The sequence below is a fragment of the Platichthys flesus genome, chromosome 15, assembly GCF_949316205.1.
Source record: "Platichthys flesus chromosome 15, fPlaFle2.1, whole genome shotgun sequence".
Taxonomy (NCBI): domain Eukaryota; kingdom Metazoa; phylum Chordata; class Actinopteri; order Pleuronectiformes; family Pleuronectidae; genus Platichthys; species Platichthys flesus.
This window is the reverse complement of record NC_084959.1, coordinates 2,123,513-2,137,171: the sequence shown is the minus strand read 5'-3', so window position 1 is coordinate 2,137,171 and position 13,659 is coordinate 2,123,513. Positions and strand designations below refer to the sequence as shown.

General features: G+C 44.2%; 2 protein-coding genes across 3 annotated transcripts; one reads left to right on the top strand and one right to left on the bottom strand.

Annotated features, from left to right (window-relative positions):
• Window positions 1–404: 404 nt before the first annotated feature.
• Window positions 405–7,270, top strand: LOC133969396 (putative monooxygenase p33MONOX). Of its 2 annotated transcripts, none has more exons than XM_062405843.1 (8): window positions 405–554; window positions 1,725–1,906; window positions 2,062–2,237; window positions 2,321–2,435; window positions 2,850–2,977; window positions 3,317–3,420; window positions 3,552–3,715; window positions 4,723–7,270. In XM_062405843.1, exons 2-8 carry the CDS (start codon window positions 1,882–1,884, stop codon window positions 4,932–4,934), a joined length of 924 nt encoding a protein of 307 aa, XP_062261827.1. In that variant the 5' UTR covers window positions 405–554; window positions 1,725–1,881; the 3' UTR covers window positions 4,935–7,270. The 2 variants fall into 2 exon arrangements, with proteins under 2 accessions (XP_062261827.1, XP_062261826.1); XM_062405842.1 differs by having other exon boundaries at window positions 4,720–7,270.
• A 1,760-nt stretch (window positions 7,271–9,030) lies between these two features.
• LOC133970223 (rho GTPase-activating protein 22-like) lies at window positions 9,031–12,859 on the bottom strand. Its single transcript, XM_062407119.1, has 9 exons — window positions 12,808–12,859; window positions 11,814–11,927; window positions 11,510–11,717; window positions 11,293–11,425; window positions 11,071–11,144; window positions 10,854–10,975; window positions 10,571–10,769; window positions 9,384–10,343; window positions 9,031–9,271 (listed from the first exon to the last, which is right to left on the bottom strand). Exons 1-9 carry the CDS (start codon window positions 12,857–12,859, stop codon window positions 9,031–9,033), a joined length of 2,103 nt encoding a protein of 700 aa, XP_062263103.1.
• Between the last annotated feature and the right edge of the window lie 800 nt (window positions 12,860–13,659).

Here is a 13,659-nt window from a genome sequence, read left to right as displayed (position 1 = left end):
AATGTTCAATCAAAAGAATTTAGTTTTTAAATATGTATGGTACCCAAAGGTATGTTTTTATGGTAATAATCTAAACATTATAAGAATATCGTTTTTATATATTATATTTTATTATGTCATAGTTTATAATAAGAAAGGAATATTTTAATATTACTGCAGGATGTTTATTTTGTATTTAGTATTTTATAATTTATATTTTATATAATGTATTGTTTATAGTATATTGTTTATTGTATATTGTATATTGTACATTTAAGTTTGCATATTTTATATTGTATATTGTATATTGTATATTGTATATTGAATACTTTATACTTATTACTAATTATATCGTGTTTTGGGCCTTTAACACCGTTTCCCGTTTCAGCTCAACTCTCGCGAGACTTGTCGGGAGCAGCGTCGCAGTCTCGTCCCTGAACGAAGAACCGTCTCTAAAGAACCGGACCGTGATGGCGGCTCGTCGGAGGCTCCGTCCTGCTTCTCGTCTCGGTCCAGTGGAGGTCGGATGGTCGCCCGCGGCCCAGTGGTCCCTGTGAAGACGCCATCCCTCTAGGGTGAGAGAAACTACCGCTAGAGCACCGAGAGTGTTCAGTCTTGATGCCCGCCGTTAGTCGCCATCTCGCCGGCATCATGTCGTCCTTCATCCCGCACTGACCCGCTCTGTACCCGGCCTCCAGACCCCATTGACCCGGCACAAGATTTGACACCGCTACGCTTCCCCGTCTACGCGTGGAACTGCTACCACTCGATTTTAGCTATTTTACGAATTGTCCTTGTTCCCCCTTGACTTCGGGATGACACGTTTCAGCGAGCAGATGTTGTTTCAGTTAAACAATAAGGTTTTAAAATGGCTGATCAGCGTTTGCTTCCTTAGCACGTCTATCCTAATGGCGTCGCTGACAATAACGTCACGTCATCAACCTTATTGTAAAAATAAAAACCTTAAAATGACCAATATGTGAATGAGGTTCGTCTCGTGCGGGTCCGTGGACTCGGTCCTGGTCAGTGTCAGGTCCAACTGATGAGTCACCTGGTTTAATGTGACTCTGAGATCCAGTAAATGATTTATCATATTATATAACTCAGTCAAACAATATATTGGTTTTATAGAAACCTCTGTTTGTTTAATTAACAAATGCTACACGATCAATAATCACATATTTCAATACATCCATATTCCATTCATTACTGTTCAGGGATGGTATATATATATATCTGTGTGTACTTCATTCATTTATTCAGAAGGTTTAATGATTTACACATATTCAGAGTTTAATTGCCTGTATATCTACTGAGTGAGTCCTCTTCTCCACCTCAGAGAGTGGAAGTTAAACCTCTGGTGTGTGTGAGTGATGCTGGAGCCTCTGGTGTTCTGTAATCTGCCTCTAGTCCTCTGGAATAATCCTGCAGAGCCTCCGCTGCTTCAAACACCACATAATCTGCTTCATCTGTGGAAATACATCAACCATACCAACCTCTATTTTAACATCTTGTTTTAACCACTATTTTATTTAAAATTGTATTCTTTTAATGTAAACTATAGAAGATTTCTACAAAAAAAATGCGTACGATCAATAAAAATTACCTTTTTTTTATTAATAAAATTCACATTTTAAACAGGTAGTCACTGGATGTCCTCCAACTCTGCATAACGAGGGTCTATCTCATAGTTTAATAGATGACATCATCTCATGTTTGACCTTTGACCTCTTATGTCTCCATAGTTGCTTCCCTGGCCTTGCTGCTTACCCACAATGCATTTCCAGAGGCTTCTGTGTGTCTCCTACACTCCGCTGTAACGTTGCCAACACTCCATCTTTAGCAGTTCAGTTTCATAGCAGGAAGGTAAAGGAGCCTGTTCACCACCGTCTTTCTGAAAGCATGTCTGGCCCAGGGGATTTACCAGGTGAGGGTTTGATATGCAACTCAAACAACTTTTATATATCCTTGTATATTCCTGTTTCTATTCTCTGGTATCTCATCAAATGTGTTTTTCCCCAAAAAAACTTCAGGATTATTTGCTGTTGTTAAGTTGTCATCACTGTTTGTTTGTGTCCGCAGCCATTGAGGGTCCTGGGATGGACTTAATGAGGCTTCCCATCGGGATGACCCGACGGGCCCTCAGCTACGATGACAACATGGAGGCCCCCATGTCCACGCCCCCCAATGACATCAGTATCAACAACCTGTGGAGACGACCCATCATCCCGGAGAGGAAGTTCTCAAAGTTGGCTGAGGTGAGACAGGGCTACACACACAATGATGATGGAGGAGGAGGAGGAGGAGGAGGATGATGATGATGTGTCTCTGCTTCCAACAGGAGGATGAGAGCGGTGCAGTGAGTCAGCCTACGCTGCCGGACAGCGCCCTCACCAGGTCACCGGGCGTAGTGAAAACCAAGGCCTCTTCCGTCATCATGCATTCCCTCATCACCAGTATGTTACAGTTATTAATTACAGTTATATACAGAGAAGCTTGAACTTTTCCATCCAGTTCCTTGTGGCTGAGAACAAACAACCATGTACTATATCAGGGCTCCAACACTGAGAGGAGATATGAGCTTGTTAGACATGAGGTTGACTGCAGTTGTTTTTCTTAAATCATACTTAGACAAACCCAGTGTGTGGTGAAAGCCTGTCAGTCACATCAGCTTCATAAATACTGTAAAAATGATCTTTAAAAACGAGTGGTAACCCCTAAACTACGGTTTAATTAATAAAGTTTTTATTTATTTATTTTGGAAATGGGAAAAGCGTGTTTCCAGCTGGTTTTAATATTGGATTTTTGAAATGTACGTTGTGTCTTATTATCGTTATTGATTTTAAATATTCTCTCTCTGTCTGTTTCAGAGCAGACTCAGGATAGCATGTACAGGTTTGAGCAGAAGGCGGGCCTCACCGACAGCAGCTACACCCCCCACAAGGGCCTCACGGCGGAGGAGACGAGGCTCCACCACCGCATGCCCGAGTCCCTCCAGGTGAACAGATAAACTTGATAGACCTAATCACACAGACGTCACCACTTATTTACACAATGCAATGTCGCTGATGCTTGATATTTATTAGCAGATGTTCAGGCAGAAAACTCCTTTAAGTCTTATTTAAGTTGGAAGACACAAAAGACAATAAACCTCCTTTATTGTTTTTAAGAAACAGGATTCTTCATGTTATCTTTTGATTTACTGACTTCAGTTATATGCTTTAAAGTATCTGCAGGACATTTAGAAACATGACACTGCGATTCCAATTAATTTCGTGAAAGCCCGGGTCCAGCTGAACTGAACTCCAAACTGAAGACTCCTTTTGTCGCTCTTTAGAAACTACAGATCCAGAGTATGGAGGCAAAAGAAGAGCGGCAGAGCTCCTCGGCTCAGTCCACTCCATCCAACACGCCTCACAACTCCCCAAAACATCAACGCAGGTACACACACACACACATTCTCACTCTCCATTTTAGTTAGTCTGTTCCATCCCGACCTATAAACAACTGGACATCGTTAACTGGATCGACTTTAAACACTGTTTTGTTCATTTTTTTTTTTTGTTCCGTAGGGGCTGGTTTGGGAGTTCAGGGTCAGAGGTCAGTATCAGCTCCTCCAACAGCAGCATAGACATGGGAGGAGAAACGGGCGCGGTGGAGAAGTGGAGCGTGTTCACAACTCGTCCCTTCCTCCATAAGTCGACCTCTGACCTGGGATCAGATTCGGCACCGCCAGGTAAACTTCACAGTGAGACACAACTTCCTGTTTGTCTCCGGCCTCTGAAGAAGAACTGTCCAGTTAAAGCTCAAATAAACACAGACTCCACAGAGACACTCATCGGGGGGGGTGTTGTTCAGCATTTGGGTTAATAGTTGAACAAATGACCTTCAGACCGACAGTACACACTGAATAACATCCAGAGCTGATGGTCAGTGAACAGTTTGCTTTTGCAGCAGAGTTTCTCAGCTTGTCAGTGATTTAAAGTCAGTTCAGATCATTGAAGATGAAACGATTCTGTTGGTTTGGAAACTGAGAAACTTTTTCCCCAGGATGACTTTAGGTAAGTGATTTAAGAGACGGAAGTTTGTGTTGGGCTTAGTTTTACGAGCGAAGGAGAAAAGTTTTGTAGACTTTTGAACAAACTAATTTGACTTGAATAAAGAACAAAATTGTGAAAAAAATTGTATGTTTCATTGATATGATCGAAGCAGTGAAGTGACGGAGCAACTTCCCTGGTGATGTTCAGATATTGTCAGTTATCAGCTTTAATAGTTTATGTTGACGTATTAGCAGCAGTTTCTTATTCTAACTAGAATGCACAGATATAGAACAGATATTTAGTTTGAGGAAATAAAATATACATCTTTTTTGAAGAGGTATTATTATTGTCTCTGAGACTCTGCTGCCATTGCCTATTAATGGAAAGTTCATCCCAAAATGGCATGAGGTGCATTTAGGGACCGTCGGAAATGCTAACGTCTAGCTTATCCTGCGTTCCTGGTGATAAAATAACCTCGGGTGTCTCCTTGGTATCTGTGACCTCTGAATGTTTAAGTGACAGAACGTTGTGTCAGTGTGTTGAACAACATGATAAAACACAATTCACATGATTTTCTACCGAGAATCTCCTGTTTCCCTGATAAACCCAAACACACCACTGAAACATAACAAATACAGGAAGCTGATGGATCATTGCCAAAAGATTTGAGAATCTGGTTTCTCCTTCTCTCTTCTCCCAGCAGGCTTTGCTCTGCAGGCGTACCGTGGCGCCCAGAAGCCGACCCCCATGGAGGTGATGAAGTCGCAGGGCACGCGGATGACCGACGGCATCGACCCTCAGAAGGTGGCTCCTCCCAAGATGGAGATCCCCTCAGTGGAAAGTCGGCGGCAGGGAGCGCGGCCTCACAAGCTCAAACCCAGAGACATGAACGTCCTGACGCCCTCTGGCTTCTGAGTCTGTGGAAGCCGCTGAAGGTCCCATGAAATAAAACCCCCAGTGTGTTGTTACCAGGTATCTGTGAACCCACAGTCACACATCCACCATTTAACTACAGCTACAGCAACACTGCTCCTTTTAACAGTTTTATACATCGTTCCTGTTAGCATGACACAGCATATTCACCACGGTAAAGATTAATGACATCAGCTGGCATAAAGGTGGCGAGGAAAGTAAAAGAAGTAATTTCCGGGGGGGGGGAAATCGCCCTTTGACACTAATATACTTTAGATCTGTGTGCTGGTTGATACCAGAGCATCACAGTGGTCTTTTATACATTAAAGCCTGTTTCACGGGACCTTTAGCGGCAGCACCACACAAACACAGAGCTGTCCGACATCTTCACAGCTTTCCCATCCGCGCTGCTTCGACGTATTTACTGTGCTGCTGAGCTGTCAAATCAAACATTTCTCTTACTCGTTGCTCTTCTAACTGTTCCATGTGTCTGCAGCATGTTGACCCCCCCCCCCCCGAGTCCAAACGACACGGGGGGCCACTGTCTGATTTATTCCTGAGAAAAAGTCGAGCTGAAGTTGAAGATGATTCTCTGTAAAACGCACTTTATTCCCACTCGGCCCGACTCAAACCTGCTCTCCTGCAAAGCAACGTGCTGCTGCTGGTCTAACGTCTGATCCGTCTCCAAAATCCTCTCATGCCTGTTCTTAAAGGGTTCATCTCACTAGGCAGAGCGGAGACAGGGTAGATCCATCGCTGAAAAGAACAAAAAAATACTGAAAAAAAATCGTTTGACTCAGGTAATTTGGCAGGTTGCTGCTCACTGAAACGTTCCACTGATTTGTTTTGTGTTACAGTTGTTCTCTAAGGATGTTTTAATGTATAGAATTTGTTTGTTTTTTACCTGCCACTGAACTTACTTATTGTTTTTCGGGAGCAGAAGAAGAAAAAAGTTTCCACCTGGTGTGTGAATATGTAAAAGTCTGAGCTGCATGAGATGCTTCTTTAAATAATTCAAATGAAGAAGAGGGTTTAAAGTAGAGTCCAACCGACATGGGGGAGAAAGGATTTCAGAGGTAACGGCCGATATGTTTATTTTTATAATTGGCTCTTGTGGACGTTCATCAAACTCGTGTGAGTTTGATGAGCAAGGAAATGTTAACGAGGCTTGATATTTTATAACTCGACCATGATCTCTAAATAATTGAAACATTATTATAAATGACAACACAAATACAACAAATGCACTTATTTTCTGCATTTACTCTGTAAAACAACACGATCGCAGATACCGGTGTGTCGTTAAAAGGCTCATCTCTGATTTCTATCGCCCAACCATTAAATCGGTCTGACTCTATCAAAGCCAACGGAAGCTTTCTGTTGGCTCAGATTTCTAACTGCAAATATGATTTAATGATTTGATTTGTGCTGTGTACACTGATTGAAGAGAGAGAGAGCCGCTGTGCACGCCGGCTGTTTCTGCAGTGATCTTTACTTAAATTTCATTTCTTTACTTAAAAGAAGTTGAAAGATCTTCACACACAAACTCTCCTGCTTTAGTCTTTTGATTTTAGAGGTGAATTCTATCGCCACAGTTCACAGGAAACACTGAAGAAAACAAAATCCCCCCTCAATAAAATATATGAATTAATTTATAAACACTGCATTTTCCAGTGATTGCTCCTGCTGCCGAGGTGTGGAAGGTTTATAAACTGCCAGCTGTGCAGTTGGTTATTGATTTTATATGCAAGGTCACTGTCAGATGGTTTATTTGAGGGTTTGGTAGAGTTCCCAGTGATTAGAGGTTCACTCTGATAATGAAAACACAGATTGGTAGTTGTTATTATTTTTGCACTTTGAATTATTATGGTAGCAGTCTATTTTCTGGTAGTAGAGTCTATCCATGTGTAACGTGACCCAGCTGTGGAGGAGTTTGTGTTTTGATGGAGTGAACGTGTCACCACCTGTTCCCTTTTTCACGTGAACTAAACTAAAGCTGGACACTAAACAAAACAAGCTCTCGAGCCAGCGACTGTAAGTAAGAAACTTTCTCCTCAGTTACATGTTTTATAGATTGTGTTCACAAGTGATTAATTTGTGTGTAAGTGATGCTGTTCCCTTTAAATCTGTCCCTGACTGAAGCGACACGTCTCCCCTCCTTCTGTACGATGACGTCGTCGCACAAAGAGATGAAATCTCTGTTTCTGTTGATCTGTTCAGAATCTCTTCCAGTTACTGTCTGAGACATTTTACTTGATTTATACAGTTTGTATTTGGTTTATTTCCCTTTTGCCAAAACAGTTTGGAAATTAAAAAATAAATATCACTGTCTCATCACATTGTGGTTTGATAAATGTGTGATTTTTTTTTTTTTTCACTGCACCATCACCTTCGTCTTCCCCAGAGTTTGAGTTCAGTTTAGGTTGAACCTTTTCTGTTCCCTGATCTTCTGCTTCGGCCTCTAGAGGGCAACAGTTCAACATCCAGTACCATCAGGTCTTATATACAGTTATATATACATTAATAAATATATAAATATAAGTTGTAGCTTATAACTGATCTTATTGGAACATGACTTCACCTGACACACTTCTTCTTCCTCTTCTCCAGTGTACGGCAGCTGGCATCCCAAGTGTTGCATTACTGCCCCCTTCAGTTTTCACTATTGCATCATCAGACCAACTGTACGACATCATATACCTTCCTAGTGATGATGATGACATCATATAACATGATGACATCACAATGAAGTCCTGTTAGATGCAGACATACCTAGATTTTTTTTTTCTGAATTCATGATTGTAATGATCATGTGATTGGGAATTATCTTTTGAAAAATGTGCGGCATAGATTATAATAATAAAATTGTAGTTCTTCCCCCAGAGTTACCCAGAATCCTTCAGTGATCCCAAGGGAAGAGATGATCTGTAGCTTTAAAACCAACAAGGCTCGATTTAAACTGAAATTATGAACTGATCTCATTCTGTGTGGAAAACACTTTCTCTTGTACTTTATTGAAAGTTGTCGTCATGCACAGTGAACAGATGATTGACAGGATCGTTGTGAAAACAAACTGTCTCAGTCTGTAGGACCTCCTGCACTGCAGGTTTCTGGAAAGACAAAACATTTAATGTAGCATCCAGTCACTATCTTAGTATTATTATTATTATCATAGCAAAAGAAGCCAGTGGCAAATCATCCAGAAATCTTTAAATTCATTTGATGTTTGAACATTCTGTGCATCAAAGTGTGATTTAATTTGTTTTAGTCCTTCATGAAGTTGCTTTCAGCTGTGGATGTTAAATCCCTTTGATCACTTTGTTCCTGAGCCGTGAAAAAAACAAAGAACCAGAGATATTCAGATTTTCAAAACACAAAGTGAATCACTTGCAGGAGACGAAGGGTCCGTCTGTTTGAGGTTAATAAAAACCAGCTAGTGTTCAGTGTCTCTTTAAACTTGGATTTCAAACTTCCTTGACATTTAGATGATCAAAGCTCAGCACCTTGAACTCATCGACCTCTGGAAGATCCCAGTTTTCTCTTCAGACTACACAACTTCACTATGAGTTCGCTGCCCCTCATATCTTTTAGAACAGGGACTGAAACCCTTTTTGTTAGAAAGGAACTCACTCTCTTTTCACAACAGTTCTGAGATTCATTGTCCTTTCTTCATGAAATGTTCTGGACACCGAAACGGTAAACATCAAATGTAGCCGAGGAAAGAGGACACGCTCGTTGCCTTAGAACCTTGGAGACAATTCTTGGAGAGTGTGAGCAGAAAACAGGGAGTTCGGGAGGAAGTGGACCGAGGAGGATCTGGACCTGAACCAGGCAGATGTCTCCAGGTGTTGTAGTGTGGGCAGTAGCAGTCCTGACATCCAGACGAGGAAGACAATGTCCTGAGCTGCCGTCTGATTTCTTCAGACCGTCTCCTGGATCACAGCTTGTATTTCTGGCCCTGACTGTTTACCTTCAGGATTTGAAGTCTTAATGTTCAACGTGAAGTTGAATCTTCTGTCGACATCTTCTTCTTCTCTCCCTTCCTGTCAATCCTCCTCTGACTATTCCAAACATGTCAAATCATTTCTCTCCTGTCTTTCTAGAGACTCCCCCCTCCTCTCCCTTCCTCCCCTCCTCCTCTTCTTCGGATCTCTCCGTACATCTGGAAGAACTGCTCCATCTCTCTCTGCATGGTGTCGTTCTGTCGGTCTGCGTCGGCCTTGGCTCGCTCCATGTTGCGTATCTTGATCTCGGTGACGCTTTGGCTTCGCCTCTGCTGCTGCAGACTGACCCGGAGTACCGCCACCTGCCGCTCAAGGACGTCATTACAGCGCTCCAACCTGCAGCACAGACAACATATCACTGACACCTGGTTCTGAGCAAACATGACTGACACACCACACGTTTAAAATAATTGACGATGTGCCCTTAAGTAAGTAAAGACTGTCTCACCTTTGTATCCTGGCCTGGTACTCGGCCTTCTGCTGGGCCATCAGCTGCTGCAGCTTGGCCAGGCCCGAGTGAGCCTCCCAGGGCTGCGGTGGATCCACAGGCCCCCGGACGCCTGGAGGACCAGAGGGGAGGAACACCTCGGAGCTGCCTGTGCTGATGGGGCTGCCACTGAGGGCAGAGGCTGGGGAGTTAAGATGGTGGACGCTCTCATAATCATCATCATTATCTTCATCATCATCATTGTTCTTGATGTCTTCATGATCACCCTGATCACTGCTTTCCTCCTCCGCTGTCTGATTGGATGATAAGCTCTCAGGTTTCGTTGGTGAAATGTTGGTGTGACCCGCCTCCAGAGCCTCGGTGCTCTCGTCCAATGGCAGAACTTCGTAGGAGGAGCATGACGAGTCGTCCCTTCTCTGCTCAGCGTCCTCTGGCTCTTCCTTCTCCTCACATGTTCCAACATCTTCTCCTGGATCACTGGTTTCAAAACGCTCAGCAGTGACGTCCTCCATCCTTTGGTGTGAAGACACCCTGTCCAGGTTGTCGTAGGCAGAAGTGGTGCTGTCCTCCTGCGTCTCACTGCTCCCCCCACTCGCTGCGTCCTGCACTGCACCTTCTCCCTCTGCAGAACCAGAGCTCCAGAAACCAGCTTCTGCTTCTGTAGGACCGGGCCACGGCTTTGTCCAGTCCACCAGCACCAGTCTGGGCTGGGAGCTGTCTGGCAGAGGGGCTTGTAGCTGGAGGCTGGATGCAGAAACGTGTACCTTTGAGGAGAATGATCCTTCACCAGCTTGATCCTGGTGATAATCAGGTCCGTCAGGTTGGTGCTGTGGGGGAGGACTGCAGGAGGGCGGGGGGTAGAAGCAGTTCCCTGGGTGGGAGGAGGTGTAGCGATGGCCGAGGAGTCTCTTCTGGGCCCAGGATGAGTCTGGGTTGGCGGCTGCACCATAGATGCAGCTACTGGAAGGAAGAGGAGAGGAGATTTCAAGATGATCAACTCTTATGTGTCGTGTTTAGAAATGAGTATGGATGGATGTGGTAAGATGTTGAATGTAAGGGGAGAAGGTTGTTGGTGAGAAAGATCAGGAGTAGTAGGATTGTGGATTCCTTACGTGCAAGTTTTGTAATAGTAGAAATGTTCTATGTCATATACATTTGACCATGGACTGTATGACTCTGTGTTGTACCTGTGGTTCTGGGCGTCGGTGGTGGACTGTCCTGCGATGAGAGGCATGGACAGCTGGCGAAGACGAGGGTGCCTCAGAGCACCGGGCGATGCATGCAAACCTTCAGGTGGATAGGAGGACAGGGGGGGGGACACTTTGGCAAACAGAGACTCATGCTCTCTGATGAGCTCCAACATCAGCACTTGGACTAAGGCTGCACCTGGAACACAGAGATAAAGAGTTGAGAACCATGTTCCTGGACGAGCCTTTGTGTTCAGTGCTGGGGGTCGGCTGATCTCTCTACCTCCCATGATGCTTTGTGGGTCTTCGGCTTTTCCTCGGAGGATGTTTGGCCCAAACACTGTGGCCAGGTTTTGGTCGCTCATGTTGTTGCTTCCAGAGAAACTCTGCACTTCATTCAGAAACCTGTACACAAACATTTACATCTACGTTTATATCCACTTTTACCTTCAGTCATTTTCTAACTAAACAAACAGGGAGGGGGGGAGGGGGGGACTCACTGGCAGATGAAGTTGAGCAGGTTAAAGTTTGCAACTGGCAAATCGTGAAGAAGACTCCGCAGCTCCCCTAAACCCTGAGTGAGGAAGAAGAGGTGGAGAAAAGAGAAAGAACAAGATGAAAAGACTTTAGGGTTCAGTTCACTTCTACGTGAAGAAGTAAATCCACGAGAGGTCATTACAGAATTCTGTCAGGAGCATGTTGACGGCCTCCTGAGCGTTTACCTGTGTGTGGTCACTCTTCAGCGTCTGGCCACATAACAGGAAGTCCTGGAAGCAGCCGTAAGGAACCAGGGGCTCCGGCAGCTGTCTGAGGTAGAGCTTCAGCAGAGACGCCACCGTGTGGACGTCTGTGCTCCTGCTGACCAAACACACAGAGCTGAGCAGACTTATTTCACAAAACCCTTTTATAAGAACTCACGATCTGAAGGAGGGACTGTACCCGTCGAGCGATGGTCTCTCCCCGGCATCGAACGCCTCCTGCAGCTCCTTCACCAGACTGGCCTGTCCTGGCTGGCGGAACAAGCCCACCTCCTGAAGGCCTCGCTCCCGGATGAAGTTCACACACTGCTCCACCACCAGAGGAACCAGACGCAGCCCGTAGCGTCGCTCGTAGAGCACCGTCTCCTCCAGGCGCTGACCGAAGACCCCTGTCGGGAAAGAACCAGATCCACTTCATCCACTGGAGACACAACGTTAACACAGCAGAACAACACATTGTAAGAATTGTATATCTGTGTGTGTACCTGTGAAAGGGATCCAGACTCCCTTGTTGAGGCTCTTCAGCCACTCGTCCCCCTGACCTGCACTGTTGGACAGGAAGAAGTACGAACCTGGACTGGCCAACACGTCTCTGTTACCTGCACACACACACACAGACACACACAGACACACACACGTTCAAGGGGGTCGTCAACTTGTTATGACGGAAGATTCAATGCTGTCATCTCAGGCTGTTACAGTGAATTAATGGGCATCATGCAAGAACCATAAAAAAGGAGGTGATGACAGATTCTTCTCAAAGGAAAACAGGTCAGAGCATCTAAATTCTCTGATGTCCATGTTTGTCTGCAGGATTATTGACGTTAACAGTCGCCGCCACCTTTGTCTCCTCCTGTAGATCTGAGTGATGAGTGGGACCAAACGGAGGAAGACAATGAACCTGATAAATGGTTTTTGGAGCGAAGCCATAAATGATGGATCCTAGATTTGCAGCCGGCGGTGCATTTACATTGGAGGCATGAGTCATCAGACTTTTAAAACCGAATGTAAAGACAGAGATTATTAAAATTTCTGTAGTATTTAGTATGCATGTGATGAAATAAATGAACAAGTTACGTGTGGACACAACTTTGAGAATGATAGTGATTCTGAATGCAAAATATTATTCAGGTTATATCATCATCACTGATTTATAGTTTTTTCACGGGCATAGTTTGGAAAAAAGCTGTTCACACACACTTTCCTCTCTAGTCGCCCATGTCCCATCATGCTTCACTCTCTGTCCTCGTCAAAGTCATGCATCAAACACATGTGATTGTATGAAACACACACACACACACACACACACACACACACACGGTCACCTCAGACAGTCTCCTAAAGAACCTGAGTCAGCGTTTATCTAATGTCACTAAAGGGCAACGCACAGGACTGGAGGGATTAAGAAACACTATGTTGATGGTTAGTGTGTGTTTGTTCGTGCATGTGTGTGTGCATGTGTGTGTGTGTGTGTCTCACCTTTGCGGCCGGTACTGTCATGTTTCCAGGACTTGAAGCAGCTGAGGCCCATGCTGCAGCGGCTCCTGCTCCAGCAGTGGCTACAGTAAAGCTTGTAGATGCTCAGTGGAAATCAAATGCAACGACATGAGCGTCTTTATAAACTGTTGAAGGTTCAGAAGGAAACAACTGCCTCACTTTAGATTATTTGTGATCTTTGTTTTTTAAGTTTGTTTAAAACTTGTGGAATTCTTGATTTTGAACACCCTGGGTTAGGGTTAGGGTTAGTAGACGTTATTGGGGACCAACCTTCCTTAAATAAGAGACATTCCTGGTGGAAATGGACCCTTGATGGTTCCTTGAGGGTAGATCCAGGTGAATAGTGTCTTTTTGGTGCAGGGATTTGTAGACAGGCACCTGGGGGGGGGGGGGGGGGGGGTCAACCCCTTAATACTTGGTGGAGATTGTCTGATAAAGATCTTGAAACTGAGGTTCTGGTGGATGTAGTGTCTTTTAAAGGAGATTCCACTTGGATAAGTGGTCTTATCTTTTCTATGGATCATAAATGTTATATTAACCCGTAAAGAGAAGATCCAGATTTATACAGTTCCCAATGGATAGTGAGAATTCAACATCTAGGCCCATGTAGGAAGTTCAGCCAAACAACAATTCATTTAATAGATGATTTTCAAAAGGTTTCAGGAGACTTTCCTTCAAGAAGAATCCCTGATGGACGATTCAACGATCACTTGAGATACCTGGAGACGAGTTCCAGAAGGATAGTTAACTTTAAAAGAAGATCCATGTGGATATGAAACTTGGGATTTTATTTTAGTTTGGCTGAAACACAAGCTGGACATAAAGCCTTGAAGA